Source organism: Hypomesus nipponensis, chromosome 18 (genome assembly GCF_054491055.1).
Source record: "Hypomesus nipponensis isolate SF chromosome 18, ASM5449105v1, whole genome shotgun sequence".
NCBI lineage: Eukaryota > Metazoa > Chordata > Actinopteri > Osmeriformes > Osmeridae > Hypomesus > Hypomesus nipponensis.
This window is the reverse complement of record NC_140378.1, coordinates 18,212,501-18,227,016: the sequence shown is the minus strand read 5'-3', so window position 1 is coordinate 18,227,016 and position 14,516 is coordinate 18,212,501. Positions and strand designations below refer to the sequence as shown.

General features: G+C 48.4%; 1 protein-coding gene across 2 annotated transcripts in view; it reads right to left on the bottom strand.

The window, feature by feature from the left end:
* prex1 (phosphatidylinositol-3,4,5-trisphosphate-dependent Rac exchange factor 1) overlaps positions 1–14,516 on the bottom strand; it is a 75,555-nt gene that overhangs the window by 18,229 nt on the left and 42,810 nt on the right. For both annotated transcript variants that reach the window (XM_084679619.1, XM_084679620.1), the window contains exons 12-22: positions 14,513–14,516; positions 14,216–14,265; positions 11,779–11,854; positions 10,932–11,004; positions 7,759–7,901; positions 5,505–5,597; positions 3,320–3,468; positions 3,082–3,167; positions 1,621–1,760; positions 683–815; positions 235–413 (exon numbers count right to left, since the gene is read on the bottom strand). The exon at positions 14,513–14,516 is cut by the window's right edge and continues 100 nt beyond it. In XM_084679619.1, the coding sequence (XP_084535745.1) occupies positions 235–413; positions 683–815; positions 1,621–1,760; positions 3,082–3,167; positions 3,320–3,468; positions 5,505–5,597; positions 7,759–7,901; positions 10,932–11,004; positions 11,779–11,854; positions 14,216–14,265; positions 14,513–14,516 (1,126 nt within the window). The remainder of the gene's footprint in view (positions 1–234; positions 414–682; positions 816–1,620; positions 1,761–3,081; positions 3,168–3,319; positions 3,469–5,504; positions 5,598–7,758; positions 7,902–10,931; positions 11,005–11,778; positions 11,855–14,215; positions 14,266–14,512) is intronic.

Below are 14,516 nucleotides of genomic sequence, written 5' to 3'. Positions count from 1 at the left end.
GGTGCAGTAGTCATGGAGTTCCTTCAACTATTTAGTATAGATTTTTTCACTTAAATTAATCAGTTATTATTTTAAAAACTTTATTTTTCTTAAATCTTTTAAAAACAGTTTTATAGAGCTGCTTAAAATTCAATTCAAATACTCCATTCACTTTTCTGTTCTAAATTCCACAAAAAAAACACCAGACATGTCTGATGCCGGGGCCTGGAACCGGGGCCTGGCAGAGAGCAGTACCTTGGCGGTGAGGCTGAAGCAGCCCTTGGGCTCCACCACCTTCTCCAGCACCTGGCTCTTGATGCCGGCCGTGCTGACGTACTCGTACACCACGCCGTGCTCCAGGTGCATGTTGTCCACCGTCAGGCTCACCAGGGGCCTGTCCTCAGACACCGACAGCCTCGCCAGACCTCGGGGGTCTAGGGAGACAGACGGGAGGTAGACACGCGTGTGAGTAGAGACCTACAGGGGTGGTCCTTTCTGAAGTGAGCTTATTTTCAGAGCGCTTTTGAGGTGTTAGGACTGTTTTGAGGTGTCAGGCGCTTTAGGGTGACAAGACACAAACACGCAAGTGAGCACAAATATAGACACCCTCACACACTCTCACCCTCTCACACACACAAATTCTCTCTCTCTGTCTCTGTCTCTGTCACTGTCTCTGTCTCTCTCTCTCTCTCTCCCTGTGTACCTGTTCCGTTGGTGCCGTGAGTGTCCTCTGAGTCAGCTCCGTTCTCCTCCGTGCAGGCCCTGAACGAGCCCTCCTCCCCCTCACCCTGCCCCAGCTCCTCCACATCCTCGAACGCCCGGTACACCCACTGACACTGTCAACACACACAGGGCTGGTTATTCATCTTGTTTCTGCGAGGCATATATGCGGGTTTATGAGAAAGTGTGAGACAGAGAGACAGGTGCAGATGAAAAGACAGAGTGAGAGACAGAGAGAGAGAGAGGGGAGGGAGGGAGAGAGAGTATGAGAGAAAACCAGTGACTGAGTGTGTGTGCTTTCTTCTGACCGTGCAGGTGAGTGTGTATGACGTGTGTGTACTGTATGTAGCACATCGCCACTCAAAACCTCAGTCCTGTGTGTGTGTGTGTGTGTGTATCTTTGGCACCAAGACGCCCAACATGGCACCAGTACATCAACAACATCCTGCCTATTAGACCAGTGAATGAACAAACAGCAAGGTTGAGACAACGTTGTCCTAACAGAGAGGCCCCTGGGAAGACCGGTCCTGAGAGGAGGGATCTGACAGAGGAGCCAGGGAAAACAAAAACAAGGTGCCTCACACAGGAGGCTAAGCAGCGCCTCCTGGCCTGTCCCCGAGCCAGACGAGCTGTGCGGAAGAGCCAGGAGATTTGACGCGGTTGGAAAGCGAAAAACAAGACGAAAAGCAATGGGTTTCCTCTGCGGAGTTTCACAACTGAAATTGAGCAAGAGTTGAGGATGTGAAGCCGCAGGATTCAGAGTGACAGTCGAAGACCCGTGACCGTTTCCCCCCCCCCCCCCCTCAGCTTTTTAAATTAAGATTTGTTTTGAAAGTTCAAATGAACTGAAGACCAGGATGAGATGATGTGCTAGTTGTGGTCTTGGGGTGGGGGGGGGAGACGACGACGACGACGACTCACCGTGTCAGGCTTGTCCTGGTGAGAGTCCTGGGAGCTGAAGTGCTCCAGGACGTCTTGGTAGCTGCTGTGGGCCACGTTGTTGCCGTTGACCTTCTGGATGCACTGGCCTGGCTGGAGGCCAGCTGCTGCCGCCTCCCAACCTGGGGGTCACACAGGGGTCAGGGGTCAAGGGTCAAGGGGTCGGGTTAGAGGAGCAGAGAACAGCCACACCCAAGGGTATCGCGTTACAGCGGGTTGTCATGGTATACCAGGCATTCTGTGTCATGCCGTTTTAAAATAAATGTGTGAAAAGGTTAGGCGGTCGAACTCAAAACCACTGCTACGTAGCCTTCAGAATTCTACTGGGCCCCTTCTGGAGCTTACGTATGTGACATGTGGCTCGAAAACAAAGCAACAAATCACGCGGTGTCACAAGTACAGAGGAGAGAGCTTCTCTTCATCCCCCGTCCGCAGAGGCAGGATTCCCCAGGCCCCGGGATCAGACCGTCTCATCGTCCTCCTCACAGAGAACTGACCACAAACCACATACAGCCCCTGGACGCCACGCTCTGATTCAGAAGCTCCGAGGGAGCTCAACAGAGAAGTGCGCGTAACCATGTAGCGCCGGGTTCGAATCCGGCCTTGGGCCTTTGCTGCATGTCTTCCCCTCTCTTCCATCTCTCTCTCTCTCTTTCCTGACACACTTCACTTACAAACTGTCCAACGGAGCATGAAAAACGCCCCCCAAAAAACATCTTTTAAAAAAGGAGAGCGAGCGCTGGAGAGTCTGACATCACCGCGGGGCCCGTCCAGAGGGACTGGTAGCTGGAGGGGAGGACAGGAACGCTCCAGTCCTCTCTCTGTGGTCGGAGAGGGGGAGCGGGGCGGAGGAGGGAGGTCACGGAACGTGTGAGATCCCTCAGTCATAATAAAGAACAGGGTTCGCCGTGGCAACGCTCCCTCCGAGTCCTCCAGCTGTTTTACACATTTGGACGCATCCCGCGCTCGCCAGCCGTAAATCTCCGGTTCTTTTTTAAGTTTTTATACAAACATCTGTCTGGCAGGTCGAAAGGAGAGAGGCGACCAGGTGGTTTTAACAATGAGCGCTGGGATGAAGTCAGTTTGGTTTGTGTGTGTGTGTGTGTGTGCGCGCTGGGCTAAGGGGAATGCCGTCCATTAGCGGGGGGAACTCTGACCTCTTCCAGGTTCAGACAGGGAGAAGAAGGCAGGTGTTTGGAGGGTCATGTTACCTTAGTTTTCTCATCTCTGGAGAATTCAAAGGCTGTCTGAGATCATGATTCAAAGGCTTTTTAGAAAAGATTTATTGGACGGTATTCAATTTTCCTCCCAGTTATAGTTTGTATTGTCACACTAAATCACCACCCCACTAAAAGAGAATACACCTATTTCCTATCTGGTGGTATCACATCCAATCAATGACTGGGTGAATCGAGAGGACCAATGAGAGACGGTGTTGCTTACCTTTCCGTACAGCGTGGACGTGAGGGGGGGCGGAGCCAGACAGTCTGAAGGACAGGCAGTCTGCCGTATCTGGAACTTTCACTATCCTGGATCAGCAGAAACAACAGTCAGCGTCCACACTGTTCATATTTAGTGTGTGTTTGTCCAAGCATGAGAGTGCCCGTGTGAGTGAGTGTGTGTGTGTGTGAGGTATGAGTGTGTGTGTGTCTGTGTGTGTGTGTGTGTGTGCCTGACTCACTCCTTGGCCTTGGTGGCCACCAGCAGCCGCAGAGATCGACGGATGCAGAAGGACTGGTTGATCATGGTCTCCACCTCGGAGAAGGGCCTGAGGAACACCAGGTCCTCGTTGATGGTGAAGATCTTCCTGCCCACCTGCAGACCTGCCATCTGGAGAACACACAGCGGGAGGAGGGTCACCTTCTCGCTTCCTGTTCCCCTCGGAGGCCGCACGAGACAAGAGGATTCATTAAAAGGATTTATGTTTGTTTTGTTTTTATTCCGTTTGTTTATTATTTTGATCATTTCCTGTTCCTCAAACCACCGGCTAGCTTCTCTCTCCGTGTGAACCTGGAAGAGGACTGAGTGTTTATGAAGGGCTTTTTCTGTGTGCTAGGAATGGTTCTAGGCACCGGGCTATGACTGAGACTGGGACTGAGACTGGGACTGAGGCTGGGACTGTTGGTAGACTGGTGTCGGAACCGGTTCTAGGACCAGATCTAGTCTTACATGACCGCTGCTTACAGAGTGTTTATTATTAGACTGGAGATGCTATCAGTATCAGACATCTGGGGAACCAAAGGCTGTACAGAAATAAATCTCGACAAACTGAATTTCACAATGCTATGCCTTGCATGCCCAAACTGGTCCAGGGGAAGCACATCTCATGCGACAAATATGATGTTTCAGTACAGGGTATAAAGAAGACCCAGGCCAGCTGTGTACTCCTGAAAGCTCCACACTGAACACTGAAACAATGCTGGAAAACCAGCCAGGTTACGAGAGCTTTACTTCCCACTGAATGGCTGGGTTTCATGTCTCTGGTCACGTTGGGAGAATAATGCTGCCTCTATGTGCTCTGTCTCCCGGGGGCCCCATCCAGACCCCCAGATGCTGCCAATGGCATGGGTTTCATGAGGGTTCGGCTTTGGTTGTCTGGAGGTTTTGGTAGGGGGTCTCACTCTGGCTTGAAGCCCAAAATGGAAGTTGTTAAGGCTGGGCAACAGGCCGACACATTGGCACTCCAAGAGTGGGTGTCTGTGTGTGTGTGTGTGTGTGTGTGTGTGTGTGGGGGGGAGGGGGTAGTTTGTGTGTACAGTGTATGTGGGATGTGCTGTGTCTATGTGTGTATAGGAAGATGTGAAAGTGTGTATGTGCGTGTGTGTGCGTGTGGGTGGGATTTGCATGCTTGTGTGTGTGGAATGCGGATGAGAGAGTGTTTGAGTGCTCTCCCGTTCCCTCTCCCAGTCTCATTCCCAGCTCTCATTCACCAGGCGGACACACTGGGGCTGTTTCACCCCAAACTGCTCTGTCACTGTTTGGAAGGGGAAGACGAAGACTTGGTGGGAGGCATGAGAGAGATGGAGGGATGGGGGGGTGAGAGAGATGCAGGGATGGGGGGGAGGGACGCAGATACTGAGTAGGGGCGTTGTTATGGGCTTGGGTGGAGCGAGTCGTATGGCGGGGTGGTGGGTGGGGGCAGGCAGGCAGGATTCAGGAGAAGTCAGGAAAATAGAGTAGACTGAAGGAAGACCGACGATCCAGAGGACCACTGCAGGGTTGAGATCTGGGAGATACCACTACCCACCAAGTCTGACAACTATGACCCAAAGAAACGAGGGAGTTTTCAAATATCAAGTATTTCTCAAATAAATATGAAACAGGAAGATGAAAAGTCAGGAGAGAAGGAGCAAAGAGAGAGAGAGAGACAGAGAGAGAGAGTGAGACAGTGAGACAGACAGAGAGAGAGAGAGAGAGAGAGAGAGAGAGAGAGAGAGAGAGAGAGAGAGAGAGAGAGAGACAGAGAGACAGAGAGACAGAGAGACAGAGAGACAGAGAGACAGAGAGACAGAGAGAGTAGAGACTAAAAGTAGACAGAGTGAGTTGACATATCAGCATGTGTGGTGGGCTGTCTCTGAGGGACAGCAATGTGAACAGGCATGCCTAATCTGTCTCCACACCCCCCCCCCCAGGGACACAGACACGCACACACAGTCCAGGACACATCCCACCCTGACCCTCTGGGACTAATGTGCTTTGGCAGCAGGGGGGTTTGTGGCGTGTGTGACGTGTGTGCGTGACGTGTGTGCGTGTGCAACAGACAGAGAAGATGAGGGAAGGCATGGGCAGCAATGTGTTTTCACCTTGTCTTCGAACGATCCTAACCCTGGATGAGGGTAACACTGTGTGTGTGTGTGTGTGTTTACCTCAGCATGTGAGCCCCTGGTGACAGATTTCACCACAATGGCTTTGTTCTTCTCCTCGATCTCAAAGCCGTAGTCTTCCTCCTCGGGGTGAATCTACAGAGGGGCACAATCAACACAAGGTTTCGCCTTAATGACGTACGTTCATCGAACGATTGATCGTACGTGTCAGTTCAAGAGGAACCATGATTGCCTTGGGCTTGTCCTCTGTGTGGGGTCTGTGTGGGGTTTCTGTGTGGTCTGCCCTCTACATATCAGCTGTCGACACAATATCAGATTGTCGTCTCTCCGGACTGTATCCCATGGCTTGTGTGTGTCATCATGTGACAGAAGGCGCGTTGCTGAGGGGATGTTGTCATTAGCAAGCTAATGCTAGCTTAGCCACTGGCCTATCTCGCTGCTGCAATGCTCTGATAAGATTGCTATCGCTAGGTGGCTTCCATCTGAGGAGTTGGCTAAAAAGGGAAGGGTAAACAAAGAAGCCTTAGATGGGAGCGGCGGAGGTTTGTGAACTTCAACAGCTACAGGGTGGATTATGTTTTATTATCAAGACTGAGGCGTTGCCATTTCTGGAAGCAAAAAAAGCAAAAAAAAAAAAAAAAAAACTTACACGTCCTCCGCTGGTACACTGCATTAACCAACGCTAGCGCTAAGACTGCTAATATTAGCCTGACACTTTGTAGGCTCTTGTAGACCCCGGTTTCCCGCCCGTTTGATGGTTTGACCTTTCCCCTCATTCTTCCAGCAGCTGCTATTGAATGTCACGTCGAGCCGTCACTGGGTGTTGACCAGTCAGGAGAGAGAGCGAAGAAGAGGGTGATAGAGAGGTAGAGAGCGAGGAAGAGGGTGATAGAGAGGTAGAGAGCGAAGAAGAGGGTGATAGAGAGGTAGAGAGCGAGGAAGAAAGTGAGGTAGCCTACACATCCAAGTTCCACTCTAGTTCTAAGGCAAGTTAGGTAGCAAACAGCTATGACATGCTGCATGTTACCACGTTAACACATAAAAAAAAACATGTTTAATCAAGAAAAGGTCCAGAGCCCATATCTGGTACCCCTATGGAGAGGCTTGCAATTAGCCCACACTGAGGGGCTTCACCAAGGCCAAGTGGGGCTCTCGCTTGGCAGCTCACACGAGATTGCTTCTCTCCAGGATACATCTTCTTCAAATTAGCGAGGAGAAAGTGTGTATTTAAACTCTACCAACTGCCAATGATTGTGAATTTTTAGATTCAGGTCTTGACCTTATCAAAAGAAAATAAATAAATAAACGGAATTTACCAAATCATGAGAAGATATTATTGAGCGCGTCTTACTGAAAGCGAATCAACAAGACTTCTCATCAGTTCAAAGTGCAGCGAGCTATCAGATAGCAGCTATCAGCTTGAGGAGAGGCACAAGGGAAGACTCTATGATGACACACAGCTGACTCCATTTGCAAAAGTCAAATGCTATTTAAATATGCACGTGGATCAGAGCAACTTCAAAGCTCTGGCTTCTTCAAAGCTGGAGGGGGAGATGTTTTTATCCGAGACGCCTTTGGGGCGGAGATCTGTGCGTGGTGTGTGTGTGTGTGTGGTATGGGTGTGTTTGGTGTGTGGTATCTGTGTGTGTAGTTTGTGTGTGGTGTGTGGTATGTGTGTGGTGTGTCTGGTATGTGTGTGTGGTATGGGTGTGTTTGGTGTGTGGTATCTGTGTGTGTAGTTTGTGTGTGGTGTGTGGTATGTGTGTGGTGTGTCTGGTATGTGTGTGTGGTATGGGTGTGTGTATGGGGTCTGTGAGTGTGTGTGCTGCGTGTGTGTGTGTGTGTGCTGCGTGTGTGTGAGTTCTGATGCTCTGAGCCAGATGCCGTCTACGTCATAGCACACGGGGTCCTCGTAGGATGCAGGGCTGGTTCTGATTATGCCTTCAAGGACCTTGATTTGACCACATATCTATAACATGCACCTACACAATGGAATACTCAGTCCCCGGACAGCACAGTAATGTTCTATAAAATAGCTCTTTATCGGTGTGCACGTGCATGTGTGTGTCTGTGTGACCATGCGAGTGAGCATGTATATATATATATATATATATATATATATATATATATATATACATAAGTATGTGTTTTCATAGGTGAGTGTGTTTTTACGCGTGTGTGTGTGTATACGTGAGTATTTAAATAGTTGTGTGGGCATGTGTGAGTGTGTGTATGCGTGTGCATGTGTGAATGCGTGCATGCGTGTGTGTGCGTGTGCGTGCATGCGGGTGCTCACCACCAGGGACTTGGCCAGGATGTTCTCTATGAGTTTGAAGTCGTTGCGGAGCTGCTTGCTCTTGGTGCTGGTGCCCTCAGTCTCCTCGTCGGCATAGAAACGGAAGAACTGAGACTCGTCTTTGAACTCGCTCTTCTCCAGGACTGGAGGAGGACAAGGAGACAAAGACAAGGAAGAGAAACGGCTTGAAAAACATGTTAATTCCCACAGAGTAAAATGACAAGGGGAAATAAAGTCAATGGGGCCAGACAGTTATGACTGTACTAAACCTGAACGGGGGGGGGGGGGGATTCCCACCGCAATTAAAAAACAAAACATTGGAAATGGTCTAGCGACGCACGTCAGTGGAGAGTGCGCTAATCCGATGTGCAATAATTACTCAGAGACAAATGTATTCCGTTGCAGACCACAGATGTGGTCCATCAAAGCCCTTGTGGATAAATAAAAAAAACGGACATTTTAAGAACTATTTCTTTATCGAGTACATTAAGTCATTCCAGACCGATTCATTTAGGTCACTTGCAACAAGAACAACCCACTTACGATACTTAGAAGCAGCTGCCAATTCGAGTGTACCTACACACATCAACCTAACGGCTAATTAGCGCATTAGCTAAACATGCAAAGAAGAGATGGGCTCATCTGGGTCTAGCCTACCTACCTAAATCTATAAATCCTAGGACTATAGAGTCTCTGGAGAGAGAGAGAGACAGAGAGAGAGAGAGAGAGAGAGAGAGAGAAAGAGAGAGAGAAAGAGAGACAGCGTGTGTGTACTTGTGTGGGAACTTGTGTGTGTGTGTGTGTGTGTGAGTGAGTACTGCTTATTCGTGCATTTGGGCCCACACTTGTATGCTGTGGTTTTGAGACATCCCCTCCCCCCCCCTTTCCTAATACCTGGGTACTTCTACCAGGTGCACACAGCATCAGGAAAACCCTGTGCGTAACTACATTACGTAACGTTAACACACACACATTATCACGATTCACCAACACTACCATCATGAGGTCACGTGTGCTGGGATTCAGAGTCTCCTTGACTACTTCCTTCTGGTGAATAACTCACGTCTCAGTAGCTGGGGTCAATGGGGTGTATCGTGTTGTAATTCAATGTAAACATGTGCTGTGCAAGAACTCCTTGGCATGGTCATATACTCGATATTACATTTGTCTAAACTTTGGCATAACAACATCTGTAATGCGCTGTACTAACACCAGCTGTTTCCAACATCAGATGTGACCACTGATATTTGAATAGTGAGTAATGAACAAAGACAACATGCTTAGACGCAAGAGTTTGTTTGACAGTGTGCACAATACTGTACTTAACTTGTCAAACCGTGATCCAACCCAGGGATGGTGAAATATACGCTTCTTTTACGTGATGACAGGCAGTAGATGGTTAGCCCGCATTTTTTCCGCACAGAAAATAGCATTATTGTTGCTCTCAGCTAAAGAGTGTGTTTAGGAAAACACACACATGGACACGGACACACACACACACACACAGACATACCCAGACACACACACACGGACACACACACAGACACACACACAGACACAGACATACCCAGACACACACACACGGACACACACACAGACACACACACAGACACAGACATACCCAGACACACGGACACACACAGACACACACACACGGACTAGGGACAGTGCGCTAGTTCATGTGTGAGTGTGTTTTCACGTGCGCGCTGGAAGGACACCGTGTTCTCTGTTCTTATCCTCTGGAAACCCTTTCCATGGAAAAGCCTGATTCCAACAGTTCAAGGAGACAACAGAGCACTCCACAGTGTGTGTCCTCGCAAGTGTTCGCTGTGTGCCACACAGCTTACAGCGTACGCACACACAGCCACATATACCACACACACCCACACAAACATACTTAGTACACACACACACACCTACACCTTGGCCTTGTACCAAGAAAATGAAGTCAGACCTGAAGGCATTTCCTATTTACCTGGACAGGCCATCTGATACCTTAATGCCATCTATTCAGCCTGAGGGTGCCTCTGGAAACACCCTAATTTGGCTGTTCCAAGAACACGCACGCACACACAGACAAGCACTAAATAATGAATACATCATTTGACTGCAGTACCTACAGTCCAGATGAGCTACATGGTGAAATGTAATACCTAAATGACCACATGAACGATCTCAGAGAGAAACATGACGTTTTAACCACAGACAGGCTGACCACACAACGTTGCACAGTATCTAATCCTGTGGTTGGGCTTTGGCCATTACATAATAACATCCTTATACGTAATAAAAACATGAAAAGGTCTTTGCAAGGTCCTCCCAAACATTTAGCTAACGGTAGCTGATCTTGTGAAGTGCAGCGAGACACAGGAGAGCCACAGAGGGAGAGAGAGAGGGTGTGTTGGTGTGTGTGTGTGTGTTTAAAGACACGCTGACTGAGTCAGTAGGAGTGTTGGGGCGCTGAGCAGGTCAGACAGGTGAGAACACACCTCCTGTCATCAGTGGTCAGAGGGTCAAGATGCAGTAAAACCCACCAGCAGATGGCAGCGGGTTAGTGTGTGTGTGTGTATGTGTGTGTGTGGTAGAGAGAGTAACAGAGAGAGAGAGAGAGAGAGAGAGAGAGAGAGAGAGAGAGAGAGAGAGAGAGAGAGAGAGAGAGAGACAGAGAGAGAGACAGAGAGAGAGAAACAGCGGAAGTTCAAAAAGAACACATGCAATTGTGCAAACTCCTGTGCGTGCGAGAGTGTAAGTTTCACAAGTGTGTACTCGAGAGTTTTGAGCTTGAGTGAGTGTGTGTGTGGGTGAGTGTGTGCAGGGATGTGAAGGGTGATTACTCTTCACACACTGCCGAGGATGCATGTAGGCTAAGCTGCCTCTAAAGGCCAATGCACTGTAGGTGTTGATGTTGTTGACCCAGACAGCTCTGTAGCAGAAGCAAACAGCTCAACTCAGGGTACACGGCTGACATGGGTCACGGTTTGGGCTTTGGCTACAGTATTATACTGTAGGGTAAACAAGTTACTGTGTGTGTGTGTGTATGTGTGTGTGGGGGGTTGGTGCAGGTGTGTGTGTGGTGCACGTGTGTCTATGTGTGTGCGTGTGTGTGTGTGGTGCACCTGTGTGTGTGTGTGTGTGTGTGTGCGTGCGTGTGTGTGTGTGTGAGACTGACTGACCGTGGTGCATGAAGCCGTTGTTGCACAGTCCCACCCCCAGAGTCACGGCATCATCGCGTGAGGAACAGTCGCCCTGGGACACAAGATGACGCACGCATCACAATCTACAGTTACTATTTAAAGATTGGTTTATACCTTCACACACATGCACACTGTAATTTATTCAATGTGTGCGTGGGACTGTATGTGTGTGTGTGTGTGTGTAGTCTGCAAGAAGAAGAAGAAGAATGAAAAAGCTCAAGGATTCTGGGACATCACATGGAGTTCTTTGGAACATCAGTCAGATCATACTGGGATAACATGGGATAACATGGGATAACATGGGATAACATGGGATAACATGGGATAACATGGGCTAACATGGGATAACATGGGATAACATGGGATAACATGGGATGACATGGGATAACATGGGATAACATGGGATAACATGGGATAACATGGGATAACATGGGATAACATGGGATAACATGGGATAACATGGGCTAACATGGGATAACATGGGATAACATGGGATAACATGGGATAACATGGGATAACATGGGATAACATGGGTCATTAAGTTTCAGAGTCAGTAAAGCCAAGAAGGGGGGAACACTAAATAAATAAATAAAACATTTCTCAAAAAGACTGAACTTTTCACTCAAATTGTTAAGCTGACAAAGTAATTTTTTATATTGTAGTACACAAGGGGAATCCAAAACAAAATATAAAAATATAAGTAGCCATAATTAACCAATCTAACCTAAAAACCTAAAACCCAAAAAAATGTATGTCTGTCTCATGAGTGTGTATGGGTGCAGTATTTATGATTGTTCCATTTAGACTGTGACCCTCCGGAATCTACCTGAGACAGGAGCCAGTCCACCAGCTTGCTTGCAGGCACCACCGACTTGAAGGTTTTCAGATGATAGTCTCTGTCCCTGCGAGTAGGACGGAGAGCCCAGGTGAGCACAGGTGAACACAGGTGAACACAGGTGAACACAGGTGAGCACAGGTGAGCACAGGTGAACACAGGTGAGCACAGGTGAACACAGGTGAACACGGGTGAACACAGGTGAGCACAGGCGAACACAGGTGAGCACAGGTGAGCACAGGTGAGCACAGGTGAACACAGGTGAGCACAGGCGAACACAGGTGAGCACAGGCGAACACAGGTGAGCACAGGTGAACACAGGTGAACACAGGTGAATACAGGTGAGCCCAGGCAGACACTGAGCCCAAACACAGTTCCGAGCCAGCCAGCAGGGACTCAGTCAAACACCTCATCTGGTCAATAACCTGATTACGACATGGACAAGCTGGCATGGGCTTCTATCTAGGCTAGACTAACTACTCACCTTCAAACATACACAGTCTGGTTACTTACTAACCACAGCTGATTAAACACTGCCTGGCTCACAGGAGGACCTACCATTTTAACAGAGCCTTTGGCTGATTGACTCTTTATTCAGTCTTTTCAACATGTTCAGTTGTTCAACATGATTTTTTTGCACCCTTTCTTGTTTTTAACCTGTAGCACTTTGAGATTTTAGCTCAATATAAAGTGCATTACAAATACTATTATTATTATTTATGATTATTATTTTAAAACATCTGCATCATCTTCTTTCACATCTCCCATCCAATGGTGCCTTCTAAACTTCCTCCTCTACCAATGTATTTTTTGTATTTTCCATGACTGGTTGAGGACCAATGGGGGATGGACTTCCTGTGTGACACGTGTGTTTGTCATGATACACAGAGCCACACATTTAGGACCTACTTTATCACTTACTCTGATGATACCCAGACCTCTACCTGGGGACTGGCAGCATGCTGTACACCTACAGCGAGCTACTCCTGTTTTTAAACTTTGTAAGAATTACAGCCAGGGTACAAAAACAGCCACATGAGACCATTCTGGAAAGAGGAAGTGACTACAGGAAGTTAGAAAGGCTTACAGGAAGTACGGTTTATACCCACATGACAGGCAGAACACTGAGTACATCGTCTGACGTGTTGTTGACCTTGTCACTGTGATGGATGTGAGCATGCGTGTGTGTGTGTGTGAGTATGTGTGTGTGTGTCCTCCTCAGGGCTAGGGTCTTTTCCTACTGCACATCTTCCATGGAAAACTCAAACAGAAGCCAGAACAACCACAGCAGAAGGCCTGATCAGACCCGATGATGCAATCGACATCAGTGTTCTAGGCCGAACGCTTGCAACAGGTGAAATGTTCGCGTAAACAGGAAGTAGGTAACCAGGTCGAACCAGTGGCCCCTTAGCAGGTGCTGCGGTTACATGTATGAGGACGACCACTCAGGATCAACAATATGCACGGCCGTTTTAATCGATGTATGCTCTCTAATAGACTACTAGAGTAAAAGACAGACGCTGTAATCAGTGTGTGGGAAGGAGTGGGACTGCTAAGCTGGAGGCCGCGTAGAGGCGTCTCTGCTTCTCTGGGTTAATGGAGTCTCTGGCTGACCAGAACCGATTCGTTCGCCTGTGACAATTGATACACTGGAGGCTTCAATCAGTGGCTGGATAGAGGGAGGAAGAGATGGAGACAGATAAAGACAGATAGAGACAGAGAGCAAGAGAGAGGGAGGGAGAACAAGGGAGGGAGAGAGAGAGAAATACAGAAAGAGAGAGAGAGAGAGAGAAAGAGAGAGTAAGTGAGTGAGAATGAGAGAGAGAATGAGAGAGAGAGAGAGAGAGAGAGAGAGAGAGAGAAATACAGAAAGAGAGAGAGAGAGAGAGAAAGAGAGAGAGAGACTGAGAATGAGAGAGGGAGTGAGTGAGTGAGAATGAGAGAGAGAAAGAGAGTGTGCATGTACTCTTGATTAGCACAATGTCTGCTTTCCTGTCTGGGTGCTACAGCTGAAGGTGACTCCCACAGAAAAATAAAGATTTATGCAGTGTTGCTGTGTTTGTCCAGGGTGTGCTAAAATCACACATAGGTTCAAGGTGGTGAAGGGCAGTTTTCAATTCTAGGCTCCCTGATAAACCCTCTTGCCCTTGAAAAACCTGGCAACTCTGAACTGAATATCAATGTATAGCTGAAGAGGAAAATAAAAGGTGGGTTTCCAGACTGAAGAGGAGAATGTGTGTCACGGCGTCACGTGGGCAGACTGACTGTTTGTTCCACTGCACGCAGAGGGGATGGTGCGGGCTGAATGGGAATCTCATGAATATTCACAGACATGCACCTGGAGAGAGGGAGTGTGAACGAGGAGGAGGAGGGGAGAGAGAGGATTGAAAAAAGGAGGAGCAGGAGGAGGAGGAGAAGGGATACTTACTTGATGACAGGCGTGTACAAGCAGTGCAGGCGACAGTAAAGCCGTACACCCTACGGAAAGAAAGGAGCGTTGTTTGAATCAGCTGGTCTAGCTAAGCCTCCATCTCTCCCTACTGAGACAAAGCCCTGCTTCCTAGTAGGGCGCTACAAGTGTTGTCAGGTGGTAATGAGTTAGCCCCGAGCTATCATGCACGACATCACCTCTGGCATTGACTCATCACAGCAAGAAATGTGTGTGAGAGGTCAGAGTGATCTCTCTCCCTGTGCCACATACAGACGCTGACACACACACACACACCTTA